The sequence below is a fragment of the Mugil cephalus genome, chromosome 14, assembly GCF_022458985.1.
Source record: "Mugil cephalus isolate CIBA_MC_2020 chromosome 14, CIBA_Mcephalus_1.1, whole genome shotgun sequence".
In the NCBI taxonomy this organism is placed as follows: domain Eukaryota; kingdom Metazoa; phylum Chordata; class Actinopteri; order Mugiliformes; family Mugilidae; genus Mugil; species Mugil cephalus.
The window spans coordinates 19,428,587-19,447,070 of record NC_061783.1 but is presented as its reverse complement, the minus strand read 5'-3'; the positions used below and the strand labels follow the sequence as shown (position 1 = coordinate 19,447,070).

At 43.3% G+C, this 18,484-nt stretch overlaps 2 protein-coding genes across 6 annotated transcripts in view; both read left to right on the top strand.

The window, feature by feature from the left end:
• The first annotated feature begins 1,266 nt into the window (after positions 1-1,266).
• eif3eb (eukaryotic translation initiation factor 3, subunit E, b) lies at positions 1,267-10,008 on the top strand. Its single transcript, XM_047604316.1, has 13 exons — positions 1,267-1,378; positions 1,856-1,973; positions 2,317-2,434; positions 2,536-2,578; positions 3,268-3,372; positions 3,515-3,640; positions 4,428-4,552; positions 4,895-5,021; positions 5,110-5,211; positions 7,637-7,746; positions 7,984-8,086; positions 8,515-8,649; positions 9,716-10,008. Exons 1-13 carry the CDS (start codon positions 1,289-1,291, stop codon positions 9,752-9,754), a joined length of 1,341 nt encoding a protein of 446 aa, XP_047460272.1. The 5' UTR covers positions 1,267-1,288; the 3' UTR covers positions 9,755-10,008.
• Positions 10,009-11,143: 1,135 nt separating this feature from the next.
• Positions 11,144-18,484, top strand: part of pleca (plectin a) — a 108,627-nt gene continuing 101,286 nt past the window's right edge. For 4 of the 5 annotated variants that reach the window (XM_047604253.1, XM_047604251.1, XM_047604252.1 and 1 more), the window contains exons 1-3: positions 11,144-11,335; positions 11,996-12,033; positions 14,732-14,902. In XM_047604253.1, the coding sequence (XP_047460209.1) occupies positions 11,176-11,335; positions 11,996-12,033; positions 14,732-14,902 (369 nt within the window). In that variant the 5' untranslated portion in view covers positions 11,144-11,175. Of the gene's footprint in view, positions 11,336-11,995; positions 12,034-14,731; positions 14,903-17,169; positions 17,386-18,484 lie in introns of those variants that run through there. The other variant, XM_047604254.1, reaches the window with a different exon arrangement.

Genomic DNA, 18,484 nt, shown 5'->3' with positions numbered 1-18,484 from the left:
GGATGCCTTGTCATAAAATGGTTTCCTGTTTTCTGTAGAAAATCTAAATAGACACTGTCCAGAATTTGGTTAATGACCAAATATGTGCAAGACTTAATAAATATTAGCATGCTAACAGACTAAAATGCAGCAAAACTTGCATATTTACCTTTGCTTTATACATTCGACATTATATTAAAATCCGTGTCAGGTTTCAGGTCAGTTTGACGGCAAAACTTTCTGAGATAAACGCACTAATGCAACCTTGGTAAACAACACTGGCTTCATCGTCAGACAAAAAGCACGACGCTCCTACTCCTCCTGTCTTTCTCTAGAGAAGAAAATCCATTATTATTGCTAAAATAAGATTTCAGCCGTTTGCCTCTAGGAGAATTGAGACCTTTATGTATGTGAGGATTATTACAGTAAACATCTCTGAAAGACACTCATTCTTGTGACTTTACTTTTTCTTTAGACATTTGCACAACGCGAACAAAGAGTGACCATGGTAAACTGTGAGCATGTGATCACAGACGCGTGGGAAGCTAAGTCTTTTCAGAAAATACTTTTTTTTATTTATCTCTGAATTTAAATGTAAAACATGTCATTTTTTAATTTATTTCAAATATCTGATTTCTTGCTTTCTAGTTTTAGGTTCTTCCTGCTCTTCAAGTGAAATACTTAAAAAAAAAAAAAAAAATGAATAAACACGAGCATGGCTTCACGCTGAGCCGTCCCCTCTCCTGTCATCAGCCACCGAGGCTCAGAGCTGTTGCATGATCAAACCTCCTCAGCGCCTACAAAACTTTTAACTCGGGATGCAACCAAGACTTCTGCCTTATTAGTATCGACTCTCTGATCAGATCTGGTTTGAGCTGGTAACATCCCCTGCAGCCTGAGGAGTGCTTTTTTCCCCCACCGCTCATTAGTTGATGCTGATGAACTCAGTGTTCCGCATATTTAAATCACAGGCCCTGCTGTGGTGACAGCTGCTACCTGCATGACTGGTCCCTCTGATGACCCCGGGCAGGACAGTAACAGAAGAGACTTATTCAGGTTGGACGCTTGTCCTCAGAGCACAACCCAGCACATTAGGCCATATGTTTGACTGTAACTGTTTTACATTATTAGTACATTAGATGACCCTCTAACAATTAAAGATAATTCCATAATTATATCTATCTATCTATCTATCTATCTATCTATCTATCTATCTATCTATCTATCTATCTATCTATCTATCTATCTAATTAGACGTTGTCTTCGCTCGGTTTGTCAATAAAGTTTCATCGTTTCAAAACCCGCAAAGATGGCGGAGTACGATCTGACCACCAAAATAGCACACTTTCTGGACAGGCACTTAGTCTTTCCTCTGTTGGAATTCCTGTCTGTGAAAGAGGTATGGAATTTATTTGCATTGTGTTACGCTGAAATATGGCGCTACTCTTTATTAGTGGGGATTTATTTGGCGAAAACCCTTGTAGCTAGCTGAGGTAGCATGCTAGCCGTCATGTTATGTAGTCCATTAACTGGCAGCTAATGCTAGCTACTACTATACTATCTGTGAATGTATTTTTTTATATTTTTAACTGTAGTGTTGCTGTGACGTTAGAAACAGTACATTTCCGTAAATACCGACGAATGTTATGTATTTGAGAGACCCGATATCCAGCTTTCTACTGTCGTTAGCTTGCGTGTTAGCCTGCAGCATAGCAACTGTAGGTAGCGCGTAGGATTACCCTAGCAACAGCCAGCTGATCGGGACGAGCAACACGCCTCTTTTGCTCTTTTTGACTTATTCAGTGGTTTTTGTACAATTATTTGACTATTTTTTCATAAACGACTAACTGTATAGACGTGTGTGTTGTTGCATTAGATCTACAATGAGAAGGAACTCCTCCAGGGAAAGCTGGACCTCCTCAGCGACACAAACATGGTGGATTTCGCCATGGATGTTTACAAAAATCTATACCCGGACAAGGAAATTCCACACTGTAAGACATTTTTCTTATATTTGTTTATTTCTGGTGCATCACCACAGTAAAATAGATGGCACCACTTTAGAATTAATATTACTAAGACTTCAAATATATTATGATGCTTCTTAGTGTCAGTATTTATTTATAACTAATTTTATACATTATATTAGCTCAGTTTGTGAATCGAATTAGGTTTTTGATCATGACGATATAAAGAGGAAGGCAAAGAATGCTATACCTTCTCCCACGTAGCTTTTGTTACTGTGATGTCCAAATTTTGAGGGTTTTGTTAAAAATATTGGCCACTCAGAAAATGTCAAACCCATGTGTTTAAATGAAAGTGTCTGTTCTTCTTCAGCCTTGAGGGAAAAGAGGAGTACCGTGGTGGCCCAGCTGAAGATGCTCCAGTCAGAGACGGAGCCTATCGTCAAGATGTTTGAAGACCCAGAGACGACTCGGCAGATGCAGTCCACGAGGTCGGATAAACCTGCCAGAGACGGTCATCATGCAGCTTATAGTACTTCATCATCGTGTTTGTTGGATATGTATTGATCTCTTTGTTTTTATACTTCATCAGAGATGGGAGGATGCTCTTTGACTACCTGTCAGAAAAACATAATGTAAGTTTTCTTTTTTTTTTTTTTTTTTGTTCCTTGTTCTATAAAGAAATTGTGCACTGCATTTTGATCTCAAAGTGGGAAGCACGGTGTTTTGTTTCCATGACAACCGGCTGCCACTGTGAGCAAGCACGACTATTTTTTCCAAATCTGAAATCCTTAACACCACCCACAAATGTCCTCATTACTCGTGCAATTATCAGAGTAACTTTTCGGACAATGTTTTTTTCTCCTTTGTGGATTAATAACACACCTACTTATTCGGCGAGGGCTTAACGAGGCCGTCCACGTCATGTGCGTGACTCTGAATGAAGGGACTTATTGTCAGCTTTGAGAAAAGAACAGTCTTTGTTTTGCCAAAAAAAAAAGATAAAAGATGTCGGCGCACTCCCTTATTAGCCGCCCGCTGTCAGCCTCGCAGCGTCGCCCCGATAGATTCTTTAAGGGCGAAGGCAGCAGCAGCTTGAGAAGCGCAGCGTTAGTGTGTCTCCGCTTCAGGGCTGTAGACTTTTAATAGAATTTTTCATTTTAATGTTAATAATTTATCATTGCCTTTGATAATGAGCATTTTACCAGCTACTTATATGGGAAACCTGTCAAAGTCAAATGTTGTTTCAATATAGTTGGTTCCTAGTCGGTTTTCAGTCTTGTGTGTTTGAAGCTTTTTTGAAACATGTTTTCACTTTTTTTAGTTTCGTCAAGAATACCTGGACACCCTGTACAGGTACGCCAAATTCCAGTACGAGTGTGGTAACTACTCCGGGGCTGCAGAGTACCTCTACTTTTTCCGTGTCTTGGTAAGAATATTTACATATAATGAGAGGAAATGATACACAGCAATACATTTATTATTTTTTATTAGCTCCAAACTATGAACAGCCAAATCCTGCTCTTAACTGTTCTGATCATGATGCACTGACCCCGTTGGTGTCGTCTCAGGTTCCTTCCACAGACAGAAATGCGCTGAGCTCTCTGTGGGGAAAACTGGCCTCCGAGATCCTGATGCAAAACTGGGAAGCAGCCATGGAGGATCTCACTCGTCTGAGGGAGACAATTGATAATAATGTAAGAAAATAACAAGGTTTTACCGAATTCAGGTAAAATGTGTGAAAAAAAAAAAAAAATAATAAGTAGTAGGAATACAGAAAAGTAATTTAAGAGTGACTTGGGCTTTGTTCAGACTGACCCAGGTCTGTTTTCTGGCACATTGTTTCCAGATTACAGTCCAGTTCTGTCAGATTTTTTTCTCCAAAGCAGCTTTGACTCATCCGTCAATAGAATCGTTCTTCACATTCACTCAATATGAAGGAACTCTCAGTGAGTCACCCATAATATTGTTAAAGGGTCGTGTTGATTCTCAGTGTGTGTGTCACCTATGGCTACGTTTGAATCCAATTTTACTTCTGGTTTATTTAAAAAAAATATATATATTAAACAGGTGAAGCTGAGACGGCACCGACCTGTAAATCAAATACTTAAATATGCACAACTTTAAGCCTTAATATAATTTAAACAGGTGAGTTATATTTAAAAAAAAAAGTTGTTTTTTTTATACCAGGCTGCAAACATGTTTATTTCTGCTGTGAAGTTGAGGATAGATTCACTTTTGGAGTCTCAAGTTGCCCTTCGAGAAGCTGCATCTCATTGACTTAATATTTCAGCCTTGGACGTTGCTGCTCGCTCCGTTCTGTCTATAGTGTGCAGTCGGAATAAAGCCTGATGAAAATATACGTGAAGGCTTCTCGTTGCCTCTTTTATGAATTCGTCGCTACGTGCTGCTCCTTGAATGTTATGTTTGTCTTCAGTTTGACAGGAAAACCTTCCCTAATGCTCCTCGTTCGTCTCCTTTCAGTCGGTGAGCTCTCCTCTCCAGTCGCTGCAGCAGAGGACCTGGCTCATCCACTGGTCTCTCTTTGTGTTCTTCAACCATCCCAAAGGCAGAGACAACATCATCGAGCTCTTCCTCTACCAGCCTCAGTGAGTCTCTCAGTCTGTAACCGTTAAAATACGACGGAGAAAGTCACATTTTAGATACAATGCCAGTTTATTATAGGCCACATTGTTCTGTCATCCACAGCTTTTTTTTTTTACTATTTTGCTCAAGGACATAACAGTTGAGAGACGTCTGTTTTCATTCCTTAAACATTATAGAAAAGGCCCGACTAGCTGGAAGAGTAGCTCATTATCTATTAACGCTTCTCCTCTAGAGGGCCGTTTGGGGGACGGAGCCTATCCCGGCTCTGATTCGCTTTGAATAAAATGAAAATGATAACTAAAATCATTGCGTCTGCCAGCAACCGCTGTGCCGCTGCCTTTCAGATACCTGAATGCCATCCAGACAATGTGCCCACACATTTTGCGATACCTCACTACCGCAGTCATCACCAACAAAGACGTACGGAAGCGCAGGCAAGTTCTCAAGGATTTGGTGAAGGTCATTCAGCAGGTAAGACCTTAAAAAAATAAATTATTTTTCTTTATTTTCTAATAAAGAATTTAATCAGCACAAAATTGACTTATTTTATTTTTTTCAGGAGTCGTACACCTACAAGGACCCCATCACCGAGTTTGTGGAGTGTCTCTACGTGAACTTTGACTTTGACAGCGCCCAGAAGAAGCTGAGGGAGTGTGAATCGGTAAGAAGAGCATCCTTCAAGTTTCCTCCTCTTGCCTTGTTTGTCAGTCACGCTGCACTGGACCCAAATCACCCTATAAAAAGTTAGCCGTCTCCCGGGACTCGAAGGGTTATGCGAAGCTTTCCTCGGCTGTGGAGTTCTGATCTCCTGAGTCCAGGGCCTTTAACTTTGCTATTCAGCCCCGGCAAATCCATGTCTGGCCTGATTTGCTGCCTCTTACTTTTATTCAGTTTGATTTTCAAAGCGGAACAGCTGTCAGATTTAGGACTCGGTTGCCTTCCCTTCAGAAACCCCCTCGACTGCAGTTGTGTAGTTGCGCTCGGGGACCGCACTGCACGTTCTCTAAACGCTCTCGTCAATTGGCTTTTTACCCTCTCTTGTATAAATTATGCAGGGTTTGCAAATGCCTCGACTACCCTGTCAGATGTGCAAGTGTGAGCGTAATGATGGGAGATTGAGGACGGTTCATTAAGTCGCTCGTCGTCGCGGGTTCTGCTGGTGTGCGAAGCTCAGGAGGATTTAAACCTGTTTTATTTTTTTTACCTCCAGGGATCAACAACTTAATTGTTCTATAAATAACACACACTTGTGTTTGCAGTTTGTTGTTACATGAGAACTTTTTGATCGACCCATCACAAATTTCAAATAACATACATCGTAAACACCACTTCTTGTGAACTAAAAGCATCTCCTTTCAAAATCTCATTCACTAATGTATTCATAAATGTAGGCTCTACTAGAGGTTTATGGAAGCATCTTATTGCTTTATGTTCCTGTGATTGCAGCCTTATAACCTCCTTCTAAATGTTCCGTTGATCGATTTCTGTTTTGAGGATTAGTCTTTATTTTCCCCTTTTGTATTATTTTGGTTATAATGCCGAAGAAACGAGATGAAATCTTGTAGTGTGACAGGAAATATTTCCTTTTAAAATCGTGCCTTTTAATATCTGCACAACACATTATAACCTTCACACCCGAGGAACTGCCTGTGCAACACGTCACCTGGATCAACCTGGAAGCACATTGGAGAATAAATAAGCATTTTAATGAGACAGAAATGAGGCTCTTCTTTACTTTTCTGGCCTGTGTGACCTTCACAAACAGGTTGGAACAAAAAATAAATAAAAACATCATCCGAACCAGGGTCTATTAACAGCTCTGGAATACTCCAGTCAGGCATAACATTACGACCACCTACCTAATGTTGTGTAGGTGTCCCTTGTGTCTCCAAAACAGTTGTGAGTCATCAGAGAATGGACATGATGTGATGCATTCAATAGTCTGGTGTTGTCTGGGAACAGGATGCTGTTGGTGGGGGTCTTTGAGGGGCGGGGGGCGTCTGTGGCTCATCCCAATTCCCCAGTTTGGGATCTAGACCATTATTTTAAATGATTTCCCCTCACAATTTTAAATTTCTTTAAATAGAGTCCAACATATTTTAGTATGTTAGTATTTAACTATGTTTAAATTTAAAACTGTCAAGAAAATAATTGTATATATATAAAATTGTCAGATAAAGAAAATAATTTTAACTTTAAACATAGCTAAATGTTTGGTCATTAAGGGAACCTGACAGAGTAATATGCCGCGTTGTGATTGGCACAGTAGCGATGGGGGGCGTGGCCTCCTGTGTACAGCAGGTTTAGATTGAAATAAAAAAAATAATATTCGAACATGTGTATTATTTAAATAGCTTACTATTAAATGCAAAATGATAAGATAATATAATATAAATATAAATAGCAAAAGTTCAATATAGATCACATATAGTAGGTAGGTTGGGGGTCCCTGCTTAATCTCTCTATCAGTTTGGGGTTTAGACCCCTGATGTAATGAATTTGGAGGCCATGTTAACACCTTATACTGCTGCTATCAAGGAGTGTCAGTGCTGTGGGGGTAGGGGGGTGTCTGGTCTGGTCTAGGTGGGTGCTACATGTCTAAGTAACATCAGGTCCATGAGTTTCCCGACATAAAATTAAATTGCCACAAGATGGTTTAAATGTTCTTTACTTCTCCTGACAGTGGTCATAATGTTATGGCTGATTGGTGTAAATGTTCTATTTCTTTCTTTTTTTTTTCCTTTTTTTTTGGGTTGGACTGTTTTTAGGAGCATAATTTGTGGATGAACCTAACCACAGGAAGTTTCCTGCTCATCTCGTGTGGTTGTCTTGTGCTGTTATTATGTACTCAAGTGTATTTACTGTGTACTTTCACTGAAACATGGATGTGGTTAGAAATTCTGACTCTCTGGTTCTGTCTCATGATGTAAATATGTTTTGAATGTGACTCTATTCACCACAAAGTCAACCTAAAAAAAAATAATGACTAACATTTGGAGTTGTTATCTCCCCGTTTCTACATGAATGTTTGCTGTGATTCATTTGTATGTGTGTGTAAAGTAAACATCCTTCTTTGTTCCTCTGAGGTTCTGGTGAATGACTTCTTCCTGGTCGCTTGCCTTGAGGACTTCATTGAGAACGCTCGTCTCTTCATCTTCGAGACGTTCTGTCGCATCCACCAGTGCATCAGCATCAGGTATGTCCGCGTTGAACAGACTTGTTTAAAGTGCACTTCCTGTAAGAAAACTTCATATTAACCTTTGTACCAGTCTGTTCTAATTGTCTGAAGTAATTTTACGTCTCAGTGCTCAGTCCTTTTAAGAATTTAGAAACGACTCGTGTCCTCGTGTTCATCGGTGAACTGTGGGGAAAAAAAAGACTCATTTGCAGACCACACAGGGATGTTTTCTTAAATGAAGCTCTCTCCTCTCAGCATGCTGGCAGACAAGCTCAACATGACGCCCGAGGAGGCGGAAAGGTGGATCGTCAACCTCATTCGTAACGCCAGACTTGATGCTAAGATTGACTCTAAACTGGTGAGACTCACACTGATCCAGATGAGCCTTTGAATCACTGAGCTTGGCGTAAACAGAGATGACTGCTAAAAACAAAAGAGAAAACCTCCAACAATGTCTTAAAACGAGCCAAAAGTGTGAACTTGGGCTTACTTGAATAACTGTTTATCTACTGTGTTGTTGTGATGCTGTTGTATCGTGTATCGTGTAACGTTTATCGTGTATCGTGTATCGTGTATTGTTTATCGTGTATCGTTTATCGTGTATAGTGTATCGTTTATCTTATCTTATCTTATCTTATCTTATCTTATCTTATCTTATCTTATCTTATCTCTTGCAGTGCTAATGTAGAGATGTCTGTGTTTGTATTTGCTCTTTGAAAACAGCATAAAGGTAGTGTTGGGATTAAATGGGCACTGCACTAATTTTTGTGCCTTTTGCTTTGTCAGGGTCACGTTGTGATGGGCAACAACGCAGTGTCGCCGTACCAGCAGGTGATCGAGAAAACCAAGAGCCTGTCCTTCCGCAGCCAGATGCTGGCTATGAACATCGAGAAGAAGATGGCGCACAGCAACAGGAACGAGGTAAACTGTGTTTATTGCTGAGGAAAGTTGAGACAACCAAACTTTTTTTTATTATAAACGTGTAGTTAACACAGAGCTTTTTAAAATCCTGACTGGTGTTAACAGTTTACATGGGTGCTAAGTGAGATATTGACACGCCTCAGAACGTGTCTCACAACAGAGTGTTTTTGACACGAGCAGAGTTGTGTCGCGTCTGACAGAAACGTTACGGATGGTTTGGGAGGTTTTGTTTCAAACTTGTTGACAAAACTGAATTCATTCAACGGAAGACGAGACGTTAGTTTCTCTGTTGCCGCCCTCATGGCTTTCAGCTTTGGTTATCAGCAACAACCGGTTTGTTTTGTCAACTCTGCGTCTCATTCCTTAGTGGAGCCAGACTGGAACAATCAGCCACAACATTATGACCACTGGACCATTTTGTGTTAATTCAGTGTTCTAACTGGGAAACTTTTCATTCATTCATGTGGATGTTACTTAGACATGTAGCACCCACCTAGACCAGACCAGACACCCCCACCCCATAGCAATGACACTCCTTAATGGCAGCAGGATGCAGCCTGAGCCCCCCCCCCCCCTTCACCTCACAGGACACAAAAGCCCCAGTTAACAACATCCTGTTACCAGACACCACAGGACACTCTCAGAAGACTCATGTCCATTCTCTGATGAGTCTGTTTTGAAGGCACAAGGGAGACCTACACAATATTAGAAGGGTGGTCATAATGTTATGCTTGATCCGTGTACTTCCCTGCTTAACATATTACCAAAGGAAACTCCTTCTGATCAGGCCACTCTGCTCTGACTGAGGGACTTAATTATTCTGATCCAGCAGAAATCTAGCATCCATGTAAACTTAGTGCCTGTTGATGTATTTTATGTGTCAACTTTGCACCACTCACCACTATTTTACGGCTCCTACATATTTACTAAGTCGAGTACAGTACTGACCTGATGCCAGTCCTTAATACCTCAATTAATATGATCATTAGTATCATTTACTGTACTAAAATACCGAGCATTTCTTCTTTTTTTAACGTGTCTTTCCTTGTTTTTGTCGTTTCCTCAGACACCAAACTGGGCCGCTCAAGACACCAGCTTCTACTGAGACAGAGTCTGTTTGATTCACGCGGCAGTTTGAACTTTTCATCGTCTTCTGATGGATTTATCAGTTTACCAAACATTGTAACACAAGGGCAACTCGGCTTGGAAAAGAATCATGGCCCCTCCCCATTTCATTATCCTTAACTTATTTAGATTCTGGTATCAGCTTCGAGTTCATTTCTCAATTATTCATTGATACTTTGGAAGTAATTACCCAAAATATCTTATCTTGCCATTAAACACATTTCTTTCCTCAAACCCTTAAAAGAGTTTCTTCTTCATTGGGCCACTAGATGGCGCACTTGGTTCACAGTTTCTTTTTTGACGTGTGTTTCATAAGTTGAGCATCTGCCAGGCTGAAACCACTTTGAATTTATATTTATTTGTTTTAGGATTAATAACATTTTTAACTCAGACACGACAAGAGAGATAAGAGATACGTTGAGATATGAAGAGAAGAGACATGAATGATTTGTTTAAGTGAAAAGGAAGAAAAACTGGACGAAAAGTAAACACGGATCATTCTCCGGTCTCCTGCAGTCGTCCCAGTCCGGCCAGGTGTTTGTTTCTGCCGCTAATGTTTAACCACACCTCATTCCTAGATGGACAGCGATGCACGATGCGTCTCACCGTATCCGCTGTAAATATTTGTCGTGTGTTTGTGGGCTGTGGAACCAGTCTTGGGCACGGTACTACACAGACCTTTCAAGGAACAATGAAAACCGGTTGGGTGAATAGTTTTGCTTAATTTAAATGTCACCTGCCGTCAACGAGCTGTCACCTGGAACTGAGTGTGCAGTTGTCTTAAAGTTATCCAGGATAGAAAAAGGGTTTTAAAGAAATAACAAGCTGTGCTAAAGGAGGCGACTCCAGCCCTGTCATTAACACAAGTTGCAGCTGGTTGGTGCTAAAATAGGGAAAGTGCCCCCAGGTGCATTTCTGTGTCACCTCCCAATACTTTAGTCACTTATTTCTGCACAAGGATTCCTTTGGATGTTTTAGGAGGAGTGTCTGCCTCTTCCTGGCCACTCCTCCGCTCCGAACAGTTTTTTTTTTTCTCACACATACATTTCTTTTCCAGGACTCAGTAAAAACACAACACACATACACACACACACACACACACACACAAGCTGACGCACACATGCTTCCACACACACCGAGAGCTGACGTGGGCTGAGGTCTGTGTGCCGGGCTCCTTCTGGAGGAACAGCTGGTATCCATCTGTGGTTGCTGCTGCTGCTGCTGCTGCTGCTGCTGCTGCTGGAGGCACCGTGGCTGCCCTGAGAGGACGCGGACCGGCCCGCTGCCACCCATTCATGAGCTGCAGTCACACGCTGGGATCGGACTGAGACGGAAAGCGAGGCTCGGGAGAGGGGGGGGGGCCCTACACTACACAGTGGCGGTGCTCGGCAGCCTTTCGGCATGGATATCCTGACAGCCTGGGCCGCCACCAACCCGGCTCTGGCCCGGCTCCTCTGGGTGCTGGTGCTGGTGCTGGCTACCTTCCTGGTCTGGCTCTTCTTCTTCTGCTGCTACAGCAGGAACCAGAGCTCGTCACCTTCCCTGGAGAGATACCTGGCAGGTAGGTGGGCCCTCAGCTCCCCCACTACCCCACACACACACACCCCTCTCTAAGTGTGTGTGTGTGCAGAGGCCTGCTAAGAGCTTACAACTTAGCTTTCAGTTAACGTCAGACTCACTTTTGCTGAACACACAATGGAAATGTGTTTTTTTTTTTCTTCTCTCCCTGCCCCCTGCCAAGACCGGTAATTGTAAATTGTCAGTGTTTCCTTTCCAAGGCGGCAGGATCCACATTTTCCAGAAACTGCCAGCTCCGGGTTGGCTCTGGCTCTGACTCTCTCTCTCTCTGTGGTCAGAGCTGTTCTGATTACGGTAGAAATGTGCTGTTACCCGTGTGAAAGGATACAATGGGTCTTTCATGCACAGAAGGACAATAAAACTTTATTTTTAGGGCTTTTTGGGCTGCGAGCCACTACACGCAAACTAAGCACATTAAACTGAACTTTAAAATGTGAGCGTGTGATTTGGACGTGATGGGTCAACTGACAGCTGAGGTTGTGATAACCTCCATGTCACTGCTAGAAACATGTTGATACTTGCACAGACTCAGGTCATTTCTGTCGTCTCGTCTCCTCTGGATAAGGTTTAAAAATGAGAGCAAATATTTTACTGACTATTTTATGCCTCTTTTTTCTTTTCCTTTTTTTTTTTTCTTTGACAGTGATGGTGAATCACTCCAAATCCAAAGCTCCGGCTCAGGTAAGATAACCCTTTTTTTGTGCTTTGCTTCCTCCAAAGTCCCATCAAATGTGCACATTCCTTAAATTCCTGTTTGGTTCAATCACGAAAACGTTACTACCTGCTTCAATAACCTGGCTCCTCTCCTGTGAGCTTGTAATTCCCGCTTCAGCCTCCAGGGGTCCTCGTCCACTCGTGCTTTCAACAAGTCGATCAGTGAACTGATCCCTGGCAGTTTTTGTTATTACACGCCAAGAATTACACACGAGAAACGTGTCTGCCAAAAGTCAGACCTCAACACGTTCCCACATAATATTCTTTGTTATTTGTCATAAATCTCCCATTAGAGAGACAAAGGAAGATTGACATTAGATCGACGTAGGGTTGTTGTGGTTTATTTGTGACAATTAATTGCTTAATTTTCTGAAACGCTACCAGGAAGGAGTTTATGGAGAAGGTTTACCGCATGAAAATGAACACAAAATACAGTACACTGCCTCCAACTAAAGGAAAAATATTAATTGTATGTCTTGTATACTCAATTAAATCTAAACTATTAACAAGGCTAATCACAGTCTTTGATAGAGCACATACAGTGACTGGGTGGCAGAGCACCACTAGTCTACTAATTGCAGAGTTGGAGGTTTAATCCCAAATTAAAGCTGACAAAAGTTGAACCCAGAGTTGGCAGGGGAGCAGTTTGCATGGCAGCTTATAAAATATAAATATGAACTGAAGAGTTATTAATCCTGAAGGCAACATAAGCCAATTCCCATAAGAATGCGCTGGCGTATTTCACTAAAAACACAAAACTTGAACGTTTTATGAAACTGTGGCACCAGAGAAAAAGACAGGGACTCAGTACATCACAGATGTCCTGACATATAGCCCTAGGATCCGGGGGATGAATTCACAAACTGCAAAAATTGCATGTATTTTATCTGTGTTGCGTGAGAATACAGTTCCTAATTGTCACAGCTTTCCCAGGCTCCTGTCTTGGCCAGGCTTCAAGGGGGTCGACCTGGTTAAATAAAGGCGAATAAGTTAAAGACATTACCTGCAGTTTTTCCAATAAAAGTAACTGCTTTTCTTGGGGTTCACACAGTTTTAGTGAGAGTTGTGAACGTGACACAGCACCGAGACCTAGAACTAAACAGAAATTGTGCTATTTTTTCCTAAGAAATGCAGTTCATTAAATATAAACACTTTTATAATGTACTTCTTTGCACTAAAACAAAGGGAAATGTTTGGCGTTGGCGTTATTTATAGGTTAAAGCGCTATTGTTACTGGTCCAGCCTCCCTGTGATCAACCTGGGCTGCATGTAGTCCTGAACTAAAATGAGTTTGACACCTCTGCAATACCAGATTCATGCATGTGTGAGTTTATCTAATATTTGAGACATGTCTCACTCTGGATCCCGCTGGTGAACAGGAGCAAGTGTGTCTAACAACATCGCAGCTAAATCCTATCTTTTGCACTTGATGTTCTGTATCAGTAATAAGGGGAAGTGATTCAGTGTTCCTTCATTAACACAAGCGGAACTGACATTTACTGAAGCTTCGAACAAAGGTTCTTTGAACAGCTTTCCAAACACACTCCTTTCTTTAATTAACGGCGGAGCTGCAGACAACACGCGACATCTACTACTCTAGTTGCGTGTAACGCGTCTTCCCGAAAACGCATCCTTCGCCACCTCTCAACACCATCGCAGCACCAAGTGCAACTCCGCAAGTGGGCTCATGTTTTACCCAGAGATCTGTCACGCCGCAGGCCTCGCTCAGTGTGTTTTGGCACCGTCCCTAAGAGCGCTGTTAGGCCGCGGAGGAGCACTGTGCGGCCATTGTGTGTGATAAGTTGGAGAGGCCCTCCGAAATGGCTCCGTGACTGAAGCCCTTTGTCTGATTGGCACTGGCATGCCAGCGAAGGTCCATTTCCTTCTGCGGCAGCAAGTGGACGGGCAAAGAGACAAAGAGGACAGAGACGCACACATCCACCGGTGTAACGCAGACTGACCATCGGTTATCAGGATGTCAGCCTCCGCCTGGAATCCGCGATAACCCGCGTGCACAACCGCGGAGGGCTATAAAAGCTGACTTTGAGCTCGCATAGGATGAGAGTAAATATTTAAAAGACAATAGGAGGCCTGAGTGACGTGCGTCCGCTGCTGGTTCAGAGGTCGCGCCGGAGCTCGCCACTTGCGCGCAAAATTGCGCACGATGAAAGAGGGTCCTGTTCGCGTCGGGCAACGAAAATGTCACGCGTGCATTCTGTGAGTTTTGATTCATACGACTGCACAGTCCCTTCTTTGAGAGCATCGCCCGCCTACGTGATAAGATAAGAGCTGAGCCCCGAGGGAGGAATGAATCATAAACCCGTCCGCTCCCTATGTTTTCAAAAAAGCACGTGGAAAAATTAAGATGTTGCAGCTTGATTCCACTCACACTCAAACATCAGAGCAGGAAAAAGGAAACGCTCGTTTGTTTACCTGACAGCACTAATCCTAATCTGAACACAGAAGCCTGCAGTCAGCTCACGCCAGAATATTAAGACTTTTCCATCCTTAATCCGAGCGATTAATTTTAAAAGCAAAAAACCCGAACGCTGATGGGGACAAAGATGCTGTGTTACAAAGATTGCATTTTTTTATTTTTTTTGCCAGATGGATAAAACGAACCTCAAATGTTCCGCCTAACAATTATGTGAATGTTTCATTTCAGAGGAAGAAAAAGGCAAAGGAGAAAACATCTGCTCCTGTCCAGTCAGAGGAAGCTGTGGTGAAGGAGTCTTCAGGCCTGGAACAGGAGCCCCCGCGTCCTGCAGTGAGGAAGAGGAAAAGGCGACCTCTTAAAGCCGGGGTGGAAACTGTGACTCCAGGGAGAACACAGGAGGTGAGGAATCGTTTCCTTCCATTTCAGAACCACTTTCTCCACTTTACGGTTGAAGAAACGAGTGCAGGAGCTTAGAAATTAAAGACACTTCATAAAACTTCAGTGGTAGTTCTTTGGGCTGTTTGCTCCCAGAGGTCACCTTCCTCACCTGCAACGTCCTGATTGGTCGGCTAGACTGACCTTAGCAGACACATGACATTCATGTTTGAGCTGAGATCAGCTGCTGATGTATTTATATCAGTGAAGGAGAAATGAAAGAGGAGGGATGGACGCGGGAATATGCAAAATCATTTGATTGGGTCAAAAAGTCGTACACACCCACTCGTGCAGGATGAGTCATCAACACGTTTCAGCTACTAAAATAGAATAATAATAAATAATAATACTTTTTTTGTCAGTGTTAGGTCAAATACTGTTGTGGATGGCGTCCACCGACCAGCCACAACATTATGACCACCTTCCTTGAATTGTGCAGGTCTCCCTTGTGCCTCCAAAACAGTTGTGACCCTATCAGAGAATGGACATATGTCCTCTGAGGGTGACCTGTGGCATCTGGTAATAGGATGTAGTTAGTGGGGGGAGTCATTAAGGGGAGGGGCCTCTGTGGATCATCCCACAGATACTTGATCATTTTGGGATCTAGTGAATTTGGAGGCCAGGTCAACACCTTGTGCTTGTTCCTCATGTTTTTTTAAATTGCTGTCAAAGTGTTTTTGTGTGTCTCTGCGTCAGGCTGCATCCTGCATCAAGGAGTGTCATTGGTATTGGGTGGGGGGTCTTATCTGGTCTGGGTGGGTGCTACATGTCTAAGTAAAATCCACATGAATGAATGAATGAAGGAATGAATGGCCCAAAAGTTTCCCAGAAGAATATTGAATCGTCACAAGATAGTTTAAATGTTATTTACTACTCCTGTTGGTGGTCATAATGTTGTGGCTGATCTGTGTACATTCATAAGTAAGTGTTCATGTTAAGATAAACTGTTTATCTTGACCTCAACATGCTCCTAAACCGTGAGTATTCTCTCTCTTTAGGCTCATATCCAAATGACAACTGTGTTGTTTAAAAGGTTTTAACTGTCTCTAGTATTTTGTTCGTTCCCAAACTGATCCATTCCAGTATTTCTAACATGTCCTGGAGCCTCCTTCGCTCAGAGCTCCTCTGCTGCCCTCTGTCTCCGTGAAGCACTCGGTTGATCAGGTTAAACCCTCGACACAATGGCTTCAAAGCTGGCACAGCCGCCGTCATTCAGGGCCGAGGACACGCATCGTTTATGAATGCAAGTGTGTGCTACGAGCCGGAGCGAGCCTCCTCCCCCTCCTCCTCCCCCTCCTCCTCCTCCTGCCACCCTCGCCTCAGACCGCCGTGCTCCATGATTCATTCCACTAGTGGGACACTAATAATGTAGTAGGGCTCCACAAACAAGCAATCCATCATTCCTGTTGTGTTGGTGTTGTGATTATGTAAGGGCTCAGCATGGCGGCTTTTAATTTGCCTCACATCCAGTCGGCCCCATCAAAAGAGGAAAAAAAAAACATGACACAGAAGAGTTGCACAAGGGAGACTAAATGGAGCAGATTTTATTTGCATTTTCATGTGCTGGCAGAGGTCAGACGGGAGAAAACCATCGACGGCCCATTTTCCAGAGCCTTCACCCACACTTAATGTTGTGACTGAGCGGATGAAGTGGTCCTCTGGTGTCATGGAGACAGTTTAGTTGTCAAACTGTTGGGGATATTAGTCAGGATGTCAGCTGGAAAACTTCACTAATCCTGTTTTTATTTTTTCTCCATTTCACCACTATAGCCTCCTTTAAAGTCTGATACTGTATTTAAACAAAGAGCAGGTTTTAAAATGTTAGATGATAATGATGATGCTAAGGGTAGATTTTACAGTCTGACATGCGCTGGTTTCACTTTGACAAACACTTCCTTCATCCGGGCTGATCTCAGCACTTTGGATCATAAATATAATTTGCAAAAAAATAAATAAATAAAGACTCAGTGTGAAGGGTGTAACGTGCGAAGAAGCCACAGCCTCCCCTGCGCGCGAGGCAACGAACCTGAGCTCAGTTTTTCGCACCGAGCCCGGACTCAGACCTCTCCTCTCTTCGTCTCCATCCTCATGCGCGGCTGCAGTTTAGAGACAACTTCGACCGGGCAGTTGTACAAACAGGGGGGCACTAAGGCTGCAGGGTGAGGGAGCAGATTCCTCCTCCTCCCTCTCCTCCTCCCTCTCCTCCTCCCCCTCCTCCTCGGCTCTGTCCCGGTCCAGATCGGTCCAGGTCTGAGCGCCTGGCACCCCGCAGCCAGGATACCGCATGACGCAGGCGCGACTGCCGCTGCAGATGAGGATGATCATGGAAGTTTGAGCAGCTTTAATTTTGGACGAATCCTCCGACGGTGCCACTGCAGCGCAGCTATTTTTTTGTATTTTCCTGTTACCTGGGACCAAAAACAGCGTCGATCCTGGATATTTTCACCGTGAGTAAAAAAAACGAGTTGTTTAGATCGTTTTTCGCTCGCGTTTTTGCCGCATCGCCGACGCCGTTAATCACATGGTTTGGCTCCCGTTTGAAACCCTACGCATTAAAAAATAACGCGACCTAGTGCGTGTTTGCATCCTGACGCTCACCCCGAGGTGTCGGGCAGCAGGTGCACCCATCAGTCCCGTCCTCCGCCCTCACTACGGCTCAGGTCGAGCCCGGGGCTCGGATTCAGGTGTGGCGATGCGGTGCAGCTCGCTTCTGGAAGAGCAGCGATTGCTAGGAGTTTTCTTTTTTTTCTTTATTTTTGGGAGGGATCCAGGCTCCACTGACAGATTTGCGCGTAAGCCGCTGATGAACAACAAATCCACTCCCGATGAGGTCCATAATTTGCCAGCGGCGAGACGCGACAGAGGAGCGAGCTGTCAGTCTTCTCGTGCCAGCGCGCACCGCTTTGCTTTACTTTCCTGCAGCCACTCAAGAGTTTCAGGAGCATGCTCCGTAAGGCTGCTCCGGGTTGCTGGGTAACTGCGGGTCACCCTGACGCTTTCAGTCTGCTGGATGGAGGCCACGAAGGAAAAGCAAAGCCACCCTGAATTGTGATGGGTCAACTGGTGGTAGTAAAGGTGTTTATTATGCGTTTGCGCGATGTGAAAGTGGAACCAGCAGATCATCTGCAGTCAAGTGATAATTAATTAAGAGGGCTGAGGCTGAGGAAGGTTCAAACTTCTGTGCTGGAGTCGGTGAATTAGCTTTCAGTGGTGCCTGGAGGCAACGCTCTCTGCAGTGCTGGGGCTATTTTAGAAGCTATGAATTTTTAACATGACTCCCTGTAACCTTCAAACAGCTCACGCTGCATTTTTACCTCTGAACTACGAATAGAGAATCTTTGTTGTTTATGTAGGAGGGTATCCTACGGTGTAAGCAGGCTGGTAGTGGTCAAACCGTGGCCAAACGCCCACATTTCCATTTAGATCAGTCAATGAGCGGATGCTGCCGTTGCTGTACTTTAAGTGCTATAAATCTGTTGATGGCATGCCAACATATAGACAGAAGCAGAGATAAGCTAGTCCCAAAATGTGTCATTTGTTCACTTT

Bases quoted from the DNA above. Each gene is read 5' to 3' on its own strand.
- eif3eb (XM_047604316.1), top strand. From the start codon at position 1,289: ATGGCGGAGTACGATCTGACCACCAAAATAGCACACTTTCTGGACAGG. The intron at 2,435-2,535 runs GTCGGATAAACC...ATACTTCATCAG, and splicing joins CGGCAGATGCAGTCCACGAG to AGATGGGAGGATGCTCTTTG. The intron at 4,553-4,894 runs GTGAGTCTCTCA...GCTGCCTTTCAG, and splicing joins CTCTTCCTCTACCAGCCTCA to ATACCTGAATGCCATCCAGA.